The 14394-nt window shown below is 37.0% G+C and overlaps 2 protein-coding genes across 4 annotated transcripts; one reads left to right on the top strand and one right to left on the bottom strand.

Annotated features, from left to right (window-relative positions):
• The first annotated feature begins 4399 nt into the window (after positions 1-4399).
• Positions 4400-8954, top strand: LOC106451453. Of its 3 annotated transcripts, none has more exons than XM_048770357.1 (10): positions 4400-4585; positions 4833-5052; positions 5128-6836; positions 6920-7019; positions 7189-7268; positions 7370-7665; positions 7745-7793; positions 7879-8120; positions 8202-8306; positions 8453-8954. In XM_048770357.1, exons 2-10 carry the CDS (start codon positions 4860-4862, stop codon positions 8661-8663), a joined length of 2985 nt encoding a protein of 994 aa, XP_048626314.1. In that variant the 5' UTR covers positions 4400-4585; positions 4833-4859; the 3' UTR covers positions 8664-8954. The 3 variants fall into 3 exon arrangements, with proteins under 3 accessions (XP_048626314.1, XP_048626313.1, XP_048626315.1); XM_048770356.1 differs by having other exon boundaries at positions 7349-7665; XM_048770358.1 differs by lacking the exons at positions 4400-4585; positions 4833-5052 and having other exon boundaries at positions 5177-5329; positions 5418-6836; positions 7349-7665.
• A 2548-nt stretch (positions 8955-11502) lies between these two features.
• LOC106385991 (indole glucosinolate O-methyltransferase 1-like) lies at positions 11503-13454 on the bottom strand. The gene is made up of 4 exons (XM_048770360.1): positions 12909-13454; positions 12289-12599; positions 12132-12196; positions 11503-12044 (listed from the first exon to the last, which is right to left on the bottom strand). The coding sequence occupies exons 1-4, from the start codon at positions 13376-13378 to the stop codon at positions 11745-11747; spliced, it is 1146 nt and encodes a 381-aa protein (XP_048626317.1). The 5' UTR covers positions 13379-13454; the 3' UTR covers positions 11503-11744.
• Positions 13455-14394: the final 940 nt, after the last annotated feature.

Below are 14394 nucleotides of genomic sequence, written 5' to 3'. Positions count from 1 at the left end.
AAAAAATATTTATATAAAGATATTTTCTAAACTATTTCTAAGATATGAGTGTTTTAAAAAATTTAACACGGAATGTTTAGAACACGATATTATGCTTATGAGAGAGTGGCTCGGGAATGGGCTTCGAGATATGTCAAATGGGCTCCGAAAATAGCTTATTTTTTTTAACTCAAGCCTAGTCCGAATGACATGGCATTTTGGTTGGTTCACAATATTTTGTCTATGTGGCAAGGCTTAGAAAGGAGGGATTTAGTCCCTTTTATATAGTAGGATTCATTGTGCCGCCGAATATTCTATTTTGTTGGGATTTATTAAATTCATGTCTAACTCTATATTGTTTGATTAATATGATATTGTCCACTTTGATCTTTAATTAAGTTTGCATGGATTTATTTTTGGTTTCATTTTTAAAAAACGTCGTACTAATTAGAGTTAGACATATCTTTATATATTAGACATTACTTCGTCTAACTTCTATTGTAAGACTTTTGTTTGATATCTCACATTCTCTCCTTCAAACTAAGGACTCACTCATCTCGTATACTTTTTCTTCATTTGAGAATACGTCTCCACAACATATCGTTCCTTTGAGAATGTTAATTCCCCACAACTTTACAGGTTCCATAATTCGGACTTGTTTCTGCCACATACCTCCTCTTTTGATTTGAAGGGTCCACTTCCTATTGGAAGGGTATTTTTGTCTACTTGCAGATCTTCGTCAACCTGGTTTTGATACCAGTGTTGAGATTTATTAAATCAATGTCCAACTCTATATTGTTTGATTAGTTAGATATTATCCACTTTGGACCTTAGGCAAGTCCGCATTAATTTATTTTTGGTTTCCTTTCCAAAAGACTTTGTACTAATTAGAATTGGACATCTCTTTATATATTAGACATTCATTCATCTAACTTCCAATGTGAGACTTTGTTTGATATCTTACACCTTTTATATTATCATTCTTTTGCTAATAGTAAACTGATAAATTCCATCTCTCATATATTTACTTTACCCCTATCGACAAAACTTTTGCCTCTAAATGATTGATAGGCTTTATAAATCAAACTTTTGCTGGTTAGTTCCAATGACACTCAGAAAAAGACAAAGCATAAATAACTACTCCCTCTATTATGTTTTAGAGAGTTTGATATTTCAATATGTTAGATGTTTTCATTTTTCTAGGTAATTATTTTATTTTATTAAAAACTGTGTATCCAATAATATTTTGTTTTTTATTTTATAATCTGTTGAACATATTTTAATTTATATTTTAATGATATTTGTAGACAAAAATATTATTTTTTTACTAATTGTGCATATATCTAAAATATCATACATTTTGAAACGGAGAAAGTTTAATCTTTATTTTATTAAATAAAACTTTTACTCAAATTCCAAAAAAAAAAGACTGTTACGGCTCGTCATTTGCGGTGCATCAGTTTTTTTTAGGTTCATCAGTTTTCTTAGGTTCCTCAATCTTAACACTAGTAGTAGTAGTAGTAGTCTCTTCAACATTAGAAGTTGTTGGCTTGTTCTTCTCAATGAAGCTTATTAAGTCTTCCTTTGTCCTGTCTCCTTCATACAATCATACGCTAGAACGTTTCCACTCACTGATCTGAAGTAAATGGTCCGGATGCCTTTCGCATCAACGGTTTCACTTGGGATATCATTTGAAGTAGCATCTTGTGCCAACCACATACATTTGTCGTTAAGACACATCATTATCAAAGTGGATTTTACATGGAGAACAAGAAAGAAACAGAAAGCTTACTAGTTTTGCTACGATCATACTTTAGTCGTTCTGGAACGCCAAAGCCACTTCGTCCAAGATCAGGGATAGTTTTGGGCAACATCAAAATCAAGACTGACATATAAGATTTTGATGTTTTTTTTTATCAGTTTTTGTTTTGTAATAAATTCGTAACGAATGGTATTATATTAAGAGTTCTAAAATGTGCTCACCGTTCTTTCCAGACTTGAAAACTATGTCGTCAAGGCCAGCTACAACAACCTTCACTGGTTCGTTGTTTTCAGCTGGAATAGGTTGAGATGTTTTTGTACTCAGAAACTTTCCCGACCTAAAGGAGACATGTTCATTAAGTTTGGTTATATTTGAAGCTTTTTCATTCCTGAGAGAAAACCCTAGCCGGCCGCCAAGACCTTCGTTCTCAGATCTGCCACAGCCTCCCCGGTGGTTTGGCTTCCGCCACCGCCGGGGGAGGCTCTAGAGCAAGGAAGGTGTGTTGGCTCCTTTTCCGGTTTGGTCTCTAGTTTGCCCCAACCACTCCTCTCGTTTTCACAATGTTCAGTTTTTCTCGTTGATGGTGGTTGTCCGGCCAGATCTGGGGAGTGTACTTCGAGTATTTGGGAGAGGTCTCTGGTTGTTTCCATATCTAGTTTTGTGTTCCTCTGCAGTATCCAGTTTGTGGTGGTCTCTGTCAACTGTGGCTATCTTCTGCGTTGTATTGTTGAGAGCTCCTACAAAGCAGCGGTACATCTTTCTCTTTCCAAGTTGATCTTGGGTCTTTGAAGTTTGGCCTTCGGTGTTGAGATAGTGACAATGGCGATCCAGCGGTCTGCTTTCAGATCTGTTATGTGATTGTTTTGATGGTGTTGGTAGAGCTATGTCGCTGATCTTACCGACTTAGTTCTTTTGCAACGGAATCATTATGGACTTTTCATGTGTGCCGGCTTAGGTTCTTCGTTTGCCTTCCATCAATGTTAAGACCTTGTTGTTGGTAGTTAGTTTGAGTTCTTGGTTCTAAGTTTGGTGTCGACTCTTAAGATTGATTTGCTTCTGCGACTTGTTGTACTTCGCTGGTGTGCTTGTCCTACGTTTTCATTTTGTTATCCATTCTTTTCAGAGTGGTTAGGCATTGCTACTTGTTTCATGGTGGTTTCTATCAAGGCGTTTATTGGTCGGGTCATGTGTTGTCCGACTCGCCGTATTCAGAGAAGTCTTATGAAGATCAATAAGTCTTTAAGTTACTGGATTGTGAAGCCATAGGTTCTTTGTGATGGAGATGTTATCTGTCTTGGGAGAGGTGGACTCTCATCACAGTGAGAGAGGTTTAAAACTGCTTGCTTCGTGAGTCGGACTCTCTCATTCTCACATTCTCATAACCTTTTTGGGTTTTTGAATTTATTTCTTACCCACATGTGTATGGGATTAGTCTATAAATACCTCCTACTGGTGTCTTTTTTTTTGAGTTTTAGTTCCTGGCCTATTTGGCCCAGACCAGAGTTGTAAGGACACTTTTGATTGATTACTAAGCGTTAAAAAAATAAGTTTGGTTATATTCAGTGCCATGTGCTCTAAGTGAATTTGCATTAGGTCCTTTTTTTTTTTTGAAATTTTCTTTACGGCCCTGATTTGATAAAAACACATAGATTAACGTCCTTATTTTTAAATTCACAATAACACAACAACAATTTGGTATAGATTTTTTTATATATGAGCACAAGGCCCACAAAATATATGATCTTGGCCGGGTTATATTGATTCTACGTAGCTTTTCTAAATAAAAAAATTCACGAGAATGTGGGTGAAAAGAACTTGAAGTCTTTCATCCATGATTCAATCTCCTCAACCACAACGTTTGCTTTCAAGTACTTCTTGCTATCAGGAGTCTGGATAATGACAAGGGGAACTTGGCTATCTTCTACTCCAAAGTACTGTTATACCAAAGAACAAACTATGCTTAGTGATGTGTAATTATAGCATAAGAAAATGATTGATATAGACAAATAATGTAATAGTTAACCTCCAAGGCGCCTTTGCCGCCCTCAGCATCACCAACAAGGAAAGAAAGACCTTGTCCTTTGTAAGATGTATAGCAACTTTACGGAACTTTGATTTTAGAGATTCAGCTGATTCTCCAGTGACGTTAACAAACATCATTACCTGAATTTCAAAATATTACTACAACCAATCAAAACCAAAAGATCATAGAAGAGTTTAAAAATTAAGAGCAATGCAAAAGCTAGAACCAAACATAACAAGTTACCTTAGTGGCAGAGCTGTCGAAGAATGATGCAACATATGGACGGTTGCTTGGATCACTGTTAAAGACGGTGACAAGTGGAATGCTTGACTCTTTGATAAACTTCTCTAGAGCTTCCCCATTGAAGTCCTATATTCAAGATTCCTAGATCAGTTAAACAGCATGAGACGTTATTTAATTGATGTAACGTTGTCCCAAAAATTTCTTGTGGCTTATAAGATAAAATCGGTAAAAAGTCTAAACAAAAACGACTGAAGAAAGTATCTTATGAGATGATGTTTACATGTCGTTTCAACGTTTTAGGTGGGTTTGGTTGCAATGGTCCGTCACTGGGGCCCCACACTTACACCAACTTTATAACCTTCTGTCTCTACAAGAGACTTCCTAATGTAAAACGAGCCGCCTGCTTTGGACCCGAGCCTGAAACTCGCTTCCGGATCCGAACCTCAGCAGTCGTTGCTCCTGCTCCCGCCGTTGAAAAATTTTCGATCACTCTCTCTCTCTCTCTCGCTCGCTCGGAAACCCTAACGCAGTACTATTTCAAAATCGATGTTGGAGGAAGAAAGGCTTTCCCTTTGTGTGTAAGTTCACATCTTTCTCTTTCCCTTTTTAGAAACCCTAAACTTTTATTTTTAGAAAGTGAGATTGATTTACAATACTCAATAATTGAAGTTTATCGCTAGGAATTTTGAGGTTGAATTCTTGGTTAGTGTGAGCTTCGATTTGATTTTGATCTCGAGTCGAGTGGATTCACCAGATTTTAAAGCAATTCTGTAATTTTATTTTTCTTCTGATTTAGCAAATGTACTCCTATGTTTTGGTATGTAGTGAATCAGAGTTGAGGAGCTAAAATCTATGCCTGGGAACGAATATGGAGAGAGGATCCACAATTTCTTTGGACAAGAAGGCCTATCTCAAGACCAGCATCAGTCTCAGCTTGTTGATGGAAGCTGGTCCAGTTTCAGTAACGGTTTAGTTGGAAACCAGAGGCGTATAGACCCATCCAGTATTGCCAGTCTCAAGAGTTATAGTAGCACACGACAACCTGGTATGCGTTTTGTCCACTTATATTCTATCTAGCTTATGCTGGAGATTTAAAACGTTCCTTTCTTTCTTATTCCAGAGAGATGGCAATCTTCAAATTCACACCATGCCTTGAATTTTACGCAGCAGCAACCTTCTATAAGGTCTGAGTACTCCAGAGGTCTATTGCAAGATAATCAGCAACTCACAAATGGTTACATCCATGGGATGGCACTGCAGAATGGGTCAACTGTTTTGGGAGTGGGTGTAGAATCTAGTAGAGATAACTTATCAGCGAAAGGGTTTACTTCTGACATTCATAAAACTCCTATGAGGTTTGAGATGGGAGGAGAATCTCCGGTTAATTATGATTTCTTTGGTGGTCAACAGAAATTAAACAGCCAGCCGCCTGGCATGCTCCAGCCGTTTCCAAGGCAGAAGATGACTTTCAATGATATGCAACTACTAAAGCAGCAAGTTATGGTTAAGCAAATGCACGAGTATCAACTTCAACAACAGCTTCATAAGAAACAGCTGGAGGCTAGGCAGCTCAACTGTTTGAATTCAAATGCAGTAAATGGAAATCGCTCAAGTGATAATCAGTCACACCTTTTGATAAATGGCATCCCTCTTCAGGATGCGTCTAGTAATGGTTGGCAGCCTGATCTTGTGTCAGGAAATACACACTGGATGCACCCCGGCATTTCAGCAGTTTCATCCAGTGGGCTTGGCGCTGTGCACGGACAGGCGAACTTACAGTTTGAACCTTCCTTGTACAGCATGCCTCTTGGTGGGGCAAATGCACCTCAAAATTCCTTCACTTCCGTTCAGATGAACAGGTTATCTTCGGAGCATGGTTCCACTCTCACCAATCAGCCTGATAGTTTTATGCTACCTAGATCCACATACCAGGAGAGAGCGATGTTCTCAAATACTTCAGCTCCAGGTTCAAATGATAGCCCAAATTTTGAACGTTTCCAGCAAGATGATCCACGCCAGAGAAATGTTTCAGCGCAGGAGAAACTCGACCAGATGAAGGGTTCTGGTCCACCAGAAAAATCATATATAAAAGCGCCTGGAAATGTTTCTGGGTCACAGAAGTCGACAGCCTTAGATCCAACAGAAGAAAAGATTTTGTTTGGTTCGGATGACAATTTGTGGGAAGCATTTGGAAACGACACTGATATGAGCTTGACAGGAAACCTGATGTCCAGTAGTTCTGACCTTAATGATGCATGCCCCCCTCTGAAAGGTGGGGGTTGGAGTGCTCTTATGCTATCTGCTGTAGCAGAAACATCCAGTAATGACGCAGGCTTTGGTAATAGGGTCCAGAATCTTGGTGTCAAGGCTTCAAATGCATTAAGTGAGAGACTCCAGAGTGATTCGGGCTCTATTCAAACGAATGAGGGTATTGAAGATAGATTTGGTATTTGGAAGGCTGCTTCTAATCCAAACTTAGTTGCTCCTGTTGAACAGAAGAATCACTTCACCCAAAATCTACAAATGAAGGCAAACTATGGATTTGGCATTGCCACTACTGCTTCTAGGGATGTCCAGGAAAACCAACAGCATTTGGGTAATAACTCTGTGGAGAAAGCTACCCCTCAAGTGAATTATAGAGATGGCAGTCAGATTAGTCGCAAATTTCACTATCATCCCATGGGTAATACTGGTGTCACTGATGAGCCTTATCGAGAAAAAGTTGCCCATTTGCCACCCACACTGGAGCAAGTTTCTGCAGGAAATCAAGGCTATTTTGGGCAGCCAAAGTCTCTTAGTCAGCCACCTATGAACATGCAAATTGACAGGGTAAGTTTTTATCCATTGGTTTTTGGCGTTGTTCTAGTAAATCTGAATCCCTCTGAACATTCTTTTTGGCTTCATTATGGCAGGGACATGTTTTACAAGGCATAGGATCAGAAAATTCACCTACTACATCTGCTTCAGCCGACAGAAGCGTTGATATGTGTAATCAAGTGAAGAATTCGTCAGGTACTTTTCCTTTGGGTTGAAAAGGTTTAGTTTGTCAACTAACTAGCAGAGTACTGTTTTCACAAATTTTCATTGGGGATGATGTATTTTCTTACTGTGGTCATTGAATAATTCTTATTCACTATTTGCTTGCAATTGCCTTTCTGATTTTTTTTTTTTTCCTGTGCAGGCAGACTATGCTTGAGCTTCTTCACAAGGTGGACCAGCCGGAGGAGCATTCTGTGGAAAATGGTGGTCAATTTCGTCATAGTCAGTCATCTGCTTCTCAGGGGTTTAGTTTACAGCTGGCTCCGCCATCTCAATCAGCTCCCTCACCTGATAATGTGCAGTTTTCTATGAATTATTTGCAGCCATTAAATTCACTTCATATTACCCCTGAAAAAGGACCAACAAGTCAAAAATCTTCTAATGTTGGGAGTTCGGCTGATGGCTCACATAATGTTCAATCTCCAAAGCAGTTTAATATGCAGCAAATGTCAGGCTCCGCACCAGGAGTGGAGATTCCCTCATCTGAGTCATTGCCTCATGGTGCAACTGATACACTTCTGAAGGTTGGTAAACCAAAGAAGCGCAAAACCGCCACATCAGAGCTTCTATCTTGGAATAAAGAAGTCATGCATGGTTCCCAGAGGCTTAAGACTCTCAGGTGTGTGGCTTATGAGCACTAATATTGATTTTTAATCTTTCATATAGATTACCGTATTAATCTACTATACTCTTTACAGTGAGGCCGAGGTTGATTGGGCCAGAGCAACTAATCAATTTGCTGAAAAGGTGAGTTTCCTCATTACATACTTTCTCGCCTGCCTCTTTGTCCATCCAATGTTGTTGATTACGTTGATGGCTTATGTTCTCACAGGTGGAATTTGGGAATTTACTTGAGGATGGCCTACCAATGAGATCAAAAAGAAGGCTTATATATTCAACACAACTCATGCAACAACTATTTCGCCCGCCTCCTGCTAGGGTAATATCTTTGATTGCTAGCTCAAACTATGAGTTTGTTGCATATACTGCTGCAAGAGGTGCACTAGGAGATGCATGTAGCTTCACTTTTACTGATAGGAACGAATGCCTTTTGCCCCAGAACAAATCAAACCCGTAAGTATATGTACTGTTATCCTTGAAATGCTGGAGAGTTTGAGGTTATGTATTGACACAAACTTATCCACTCTTGTGTAGGGTGTCTGAGAGAAGGAAAACTGAAACAATCAGTGACCAGTACATCTCCAAAGCTGCTGAAGATTTCATTAGCAGTTCACAGAAACTAGATACTAACTTTGCAGGGTAAAAGACCATGCCTATTTTTTATTTATTTTTTTGATAAAGACCATGCCTATCTCTCTCTCTCTAGTAATTGATTTTAGTTCTTAATGGGTACTCGTTTTGGCGGCTTGATCTCATGAACATCTGTTTTTTTTTTTTTTTTGCAGACTACAGAACGGATCAACAATTGCTGATTTGATCGTGGAAGTCCAGGATCTAGAGAAGTTTGCAGTGATCAATCGTTTTGCGAAGTTCCACCCAACATCCTCATCTACGGACCGGACCGTGAGTTCACTGAGGTTAAACCCACAAAGACATGTTACTATAGCTCCAATGCCTCAGAATATTCCAGACAGGGTACAATGTCTCTCGCTCTAACTGTTGATGAATCCATCTTATTATTCTGTTTTTGGCCAATAGTCCCCATTCATATGTATCTATCTCGTGCATCCAATGTCTCTATTTTTTTTGGGTGGGTATGAGTTAGTAGTTGGTCAGGATTCTGAGAACTGTGAAGGCCTCTATTGTCAAGAAGCCGGAGATTTCCTACTAGACATGTAGAATTAATCATTAGTATATTCGTGATCATGATTATTGCAAGTCAGAATCTTTTGTATACTTAGTAAAGAAAAATTGCTCATAATAGAAATCTCATAAGATTACAACCTATGGTTTCCAGTAAACAAAACATAGCAATATAATTTCAACAAAGCTAAGATTCTAAAAATCTCTTCCTCTGTCTCTTAAGTCACTTAGAGCTTTGTAGAAGCAGTCAAGCTTTAAAGTCACAGAAACTTAACCAGACGGCACACTAAGGAATAGCTTTCAAACTTTAGAAGGTGGGTCAAATTTCTTCCCCGACCATTGCTAATATCTCATCCATCCTGCAACAAATATTCAACACAGGCACATCAGAAGAGTGGAATTCGAGCTAGTACCGATGAACCAACCTAGTCGAAGAATATGCATAAGACTAAAGAATGGATTTGACGAACTAAACCGTCCATATGAAAACATGCATTGATGTACATACTCAAAAGGCTGCATATGGGCCATTGGTGGATTTAGACCTTGTTACTATCCAGGGCAGAAATGAAACTACTAACATAAGTATAAACAAAAAGATCCAGTGCAGAAATGAAAACTACTAACATAAGTATAAAATAAAAAAGAGAGGCATCACTGAAATTTTATAAGAATTACACTGAATTTAAAAATACTATATTGGACAACTGCTACACCCTTACTCCATGTAGCTTCGCCATGGCACATACCCTTTCGGTCTTTCCGGTTCAACCGTTTTATATAAAATGAGATTTATGTATATAATTTAATGTAGAAACTAATAATTTTAATGTGTCATCTAACCCCCATAATATGGTAAGTAGGTCCATATGATGGTCAATAAAACACCACTTAACTACCATATAAACATTTGAGTATATTTGGCGTCTAAATCAACAACTTGTTTTTGTGCTAAATTGTAGATATTCATAGTGAAAATGAAAGTCGGGACATTAGTTCTCTGAGACTCAAAATGATGAAAAAGTGGTAAACGACAACTTATAGTTTCAATGCTAAAATCTGATCTTCAGTCGCATAAAGAGCTAGGGAATCGACGACACCATAAAACACAGACAGGGGCGTCCCTGAGGAGAGCCATTTGAAACATGGGCCTAGGGCCCCATTATTAAAAGGCCCCCATTTAAAAAAAAATTTGTTTTTTTTTGAAACATTAAAAAAATGTTTATATGTATAAATAATAAAATCGAACAACAGAATTTAGTGGAACTTACATAAAATAAATCTTTTCTCTTCCCACATTTACAGTTTTTTTTAATTTTTTGTTTGAGAATTAGTTTTTTTTTCTGTTTTGTTTTAAAAAAAAAATTCTTGCTCATGAATTTTAAAATTTCAGTTATGTTAGAAGGGCCCCCATTTTTTCATTTGTTTAGAGCCCCACTTCTTTCGGGACTGCCCCTGAACACAGACCATAGTCTCCTGACAACGCTTCAGACGAGCCCTGTTCCCCGAAGACGTTTTGAATACGAACCCTAGTTATAAGATCAATGACACTCTTACCACGAATACAGCAGGAACTAGGAACTGACGACGCTTATCCAGTTATCCTTAGTACGAAACCAGCAAACCGATGATGACGCTCTATGGCACCAACCTATCAAAAACCTATGAATTTCTAAGCAATGATCCAAAAGTGATCGAGTTAGGACAACCCGAGACTACCTAGAACTAGCACTAAAAGACAGACCGAGTGATGAGCTTCTTGAACTAATGTCGAGACCAAAACCTGCAAGCAAATTCTGAGCCTGAGTAGGTAGATGGTTTGTCATTTGTTCTCGTTGTTGGTAGGAAACGTGAAGTAGATCACAAATCAATAAACACATGTTGTAGTCAAGGTTCTCAAATCTCAATTGACACTTAGTGACATGTATTAAGACGCGTGTAAGTGTAGTCAAATACAACTCAAAGCTAACGAAGACTGCATCTACCCTCTCCAATCGTAGTGAGCACGAATCGAATATCCAAGTTTTTTAGAATCCATTTCGTCCAAAAAATATCAGAATCTAATTTGATTCCTAGCTAAATAGATATTTGGGATCTAGATATCAGATATTTCATATATTTAACCATATACCCGATTCGATCCATAAAATACAATTAAAATCAAAAATAAATAAAAATTCAATGCTAATAAAAATAAAATTATTTTATTAAAATAAAAATTCATTTAAAAATATTAAAACTTACATCAAATAGAATAATTATAATATATATATATATATATCATTCTTTAAAGATATGTATAAAATATACATATAACAAATCGGATCGTATATGATTACTAAAAAGATTAGTATTTCTTATTTGCTTCATTTCTTGTGGATACTGAATATTAATATTTTCTTGCCTGTGTGAGGTTACAAACATCCAGATTTCGGTTTGAATCGAAAAGAATAACCAATTGAATCAAAATTTACATATATTTTGTCCATCCCTACTCTCCACTTCCTTTTTCACCAGAGAACAGGAAAGGGGTTGTATTAACACAAGTATACATGTTCCATTTAGTATTGTAAATTTGTAATCGATTTTTAAGTGACATCATTTTGAAAACCTTCAAAAAAGAAACTAAAATAAGATTCTTTCGTATCCATTTGCTTAAATAATTTAAAATGCTTTTAGGCAAGGAACATGATTTCCCAACAAAAGTTTAAGCATAGGACACAATCTTTCAATTGCAAACATAATGCAAACACACTTTCATACCAATCAGAGTCATTACACTCCGTTAATACTTGGCAAACACCACAGGCTGAAAAGAAAATTGAGCAAGCCAACACCATAAAACTATGTTACATGCAATAAAATCATTAAAATAAGCACCAATTCTCATCCTTTATTCAGTTGGCCCATCATTTCTTTCCGTAGATTCCAAATCTATTTGTGGAATTCGATAACAGAATATGAATGGACACCACAAACAACTTCACACCGAAGAAAACCTGAACCAAATGCTAAATTCTCCAACTGCGAAAACGATCTCTCTTTACCACCTGAGCATTGTGTTAGCATCAACATGTCCATACCAAACATATAGTTAGAGGAAAAGTCACCACTCTTTGGTTTTGTTGGTGTAATCAAATCTACAATGATCACTTTTCCATTTTCCGGTAGGCTCTTCCAACAATTTTTTAGAAGCTTTATACAAAGCTCGTCCGACCAATCATGTAGTATCCACTATCAACAAATTAACAACATTATATTAGAGATATTAGACAATCAAAACTCAAAGATATCAAGTTTTATATTCATATATATAGTTACTTTCATAAATATTGCATCTCCTTTTGGAACTTCTATAAACATGTCTCCAGAGACATGCTCCACTCCTATAATTGGAAAAATTAAACAAAAACAAATAAAAGTTTTGAGAGGCACTTCATCATATATCTTAATCAAATTTATTAAGTAGTTTTTGTACCTGGATAAGATGGAGCATTGGTTAAAACCTGAGGTAAGTCAAAATTAACTCCCTTAATATGAGGATACTTGGAAGTGACTAGACCTAATGTAGTGCCACTTCCTCCTCCAACATCCACCAAAGTGTTAACGTCTTCAAATCCTTTGTAAACTTCTAGAACCTTCTTCAAAATCATGATGGAAGGTTCTGACATGGCACGATCAAACACTTCAGCAAATTGTCTATCTGAATTAATGTATTCAAAAATTTGCATTCCGTGGGCAGAGCTAAATGCATCTCTTCCTTCTAGTATCACATCTTTAAGGTTTGTCCTGTGAATAAAGAAAAAGAAAGTAATATGCATCTGTTCGTTTATGATTGGTTTAACAGGGCCTGTCACGGACAAACTCGAATGAAACATGTGTCTTAGGCCTCCCAAAATGTTTCAAAAAAACTACATAGGCATAAAAAAATTAAAAAATGTTAGCCCCCGAATTTATTTTTTAAACTTTTAGTTGAAACTTTTAATAAATCGCCTATAACTCCCTAAATCTAAAGCATGTTTATAAAGAACATTCGTTGTATTGGTGAGGACCGAACCAACTCGGTTTAACTCATTTACAGAATAATGAAGTACGTACCAAGTCTTGAAAAACACTTCGGTGTGGAGCAACATAAACAGAGAACCAAGAGAACCAGAACCATCACTATCTTTCAAGAAGTACTTGCAAACCGGTTCGGTTGCATATACCATCTCCATATTTCCGGTTCGGCCGTTTTCTTTACATTCTATCATACGGCACTTCAAGATCGAGTGGCTGACGAGTAACCGCAGCATCCGGTCAAGCAACACTGGCGCCTCCGGGTTGGTGGGTTTGTTAGGGAGACTACGGGCTATCTCATACGGTGAGAGCCACATGTTGTTGCCTGCTGCAGCGATCTTGTCAATGACGCCAAGCTCCAAGGCAGCTTTGAGAACCATGGGGAAAGCCACGGTGTTGACGATACTCTCTGCTTGCAAGCTCACCATTTTCTCGTCGATTTCTTGCTCTTCTTCGGTTAAAACCGGCTTAGGGTAATTGGGTAAGGGGTCTTGAAGATGGTTTGACATTATTGTTTGTGGTTATAAGATTGAAAGAAGAGTTTGTTTTGTTTGCGAGTGTGGTTGTAACGTTCATACTTGTTGCCATTTTATAGGGAAAAAGAACAGAAGCCAAAGACAAGTGTTTCGAGTTTTTATTTGATGACCAACTGGCTCCACCCGACTAGAAGTATGGCCAATATTTTATTTATTTATTGTTGGAGATTATCGAGATGATAATATCTGTACACACATTTGTTTTTTGTGTTTTAGAACAATACATACTCGTATGTTTAAGAAAGATATGTCAAGATTTGATGTTAATGGAATCATGGGTGCAGTATGGACCATCACCAAAAGAAGAGAAGGGAATTCTTAGCTATTTCCATAACGTTACCTAAATATTTATTTTTGTACCAAAAGTTTATTGAAAGAAATACAGGATAGAAAAATCATAAAATTCTATAAATTTTGAAAACTAGTCCATCTTTTGTTGCAAGAAATCCATATTTTTATATTTTTTAAGTGTTAAAAATTACGATTTGAATGGTGACCAAGTAATGAAGATGAACATTGAATTATTTATCATTCCTAACAAAAATTACCATTCGCAAGGAATAATTTTTTTCTTATTCTTTCTCATTTCTTGTAGGCAAATATAAAATAAAACTGATATTTGTTAATTTTGAAAAGAAACAGACATTCCTTTCATTTTTATTATTTTATTTGTATACTTAATTTCTTTTGTTTTTTTTTTCCAAAAAAGTTCTCAGTTGGAGCCTACATAATTTATATACAGTATAGAATTCAACCAAAGATTATTTCCAAATTCTAACCGGAGGGGTCATATGGAGAATAGATGGAATCAGTATATATAGTCCCATTTGCAAATTTTAATATTTTTCTAACCATTTAAAGAAACGAAAAATGATGACGACACAAGACTATATGTAAATGGGGTGAATCGTAATCATACAATTTTTTTTCTAATCATTCAGGTACTTAGCTGGTCCACCACAACCACGTGAACCACGCTATAACGATGA

The sequence above is a fragment of the Brassica napus genome (genome assembly GCF_020379485.1).
Source record: "Brassica napus cultivar Da-Ae chromosome A2 unlocalized genomic scaffold, Da-Ae chrA02_Random_31, whole genome shotgun sequence".
NCBI lineage: Eukaryota > Viridiplantae > Streptophyta > Magnoliopsida > Brassicales > Brassicaceae > Brassica > Brassica napus.
Note: the sequence above shows the minus strand (reverse complement) of the source record. Positions and strands in the feature narration are given on the sequence as shown.

Bases quoted from the DNA above. Each gene is read 5' to 3' on its own strand.
- LOC106451453 (XM_048770356.1), top strand. From the start codon at position 4,860: ATGCCTGGGAACGAATATGGAGAGAGGATCCACAATTTCTTTGGACAA. The intron at 7,794-7,878 runs GTGAGTTTCCTC...ATGTTCTCACAG, and splicing joins CTAATCAATTTGCTGAAAAG to GTGGAATTTGGGAATTTACT. The intron at 8,121-8,201 runs GTAAGTATATGT...ACTCTTGTGTAG, and splicing joins CCCCAGAACAAATCAAACCC to GGTGTCTGAGAGAAGGAAAA.
- LOC106385991 (XM_048770360.1), bottom strand. From the start codon at position 13,378: ATGTCAAACCATCTTCAAGACCCCTTACCCAATTACCCTAAGCCGGTT. The intron at 12,197-12,288 runs GTACAAAAACTA...TTCCAATTATAG, and splicing joins CAATGCTCCATCTTATCCAG to GAGTGGAGCATGTCTCTGGA. The intron at 12,045-12,131 runs GTAACTATATAT...ATTTGTTGATAG, and splicing joins GAGATGCAATATTTATGAAA to TGGATACTACATGATTGGTC.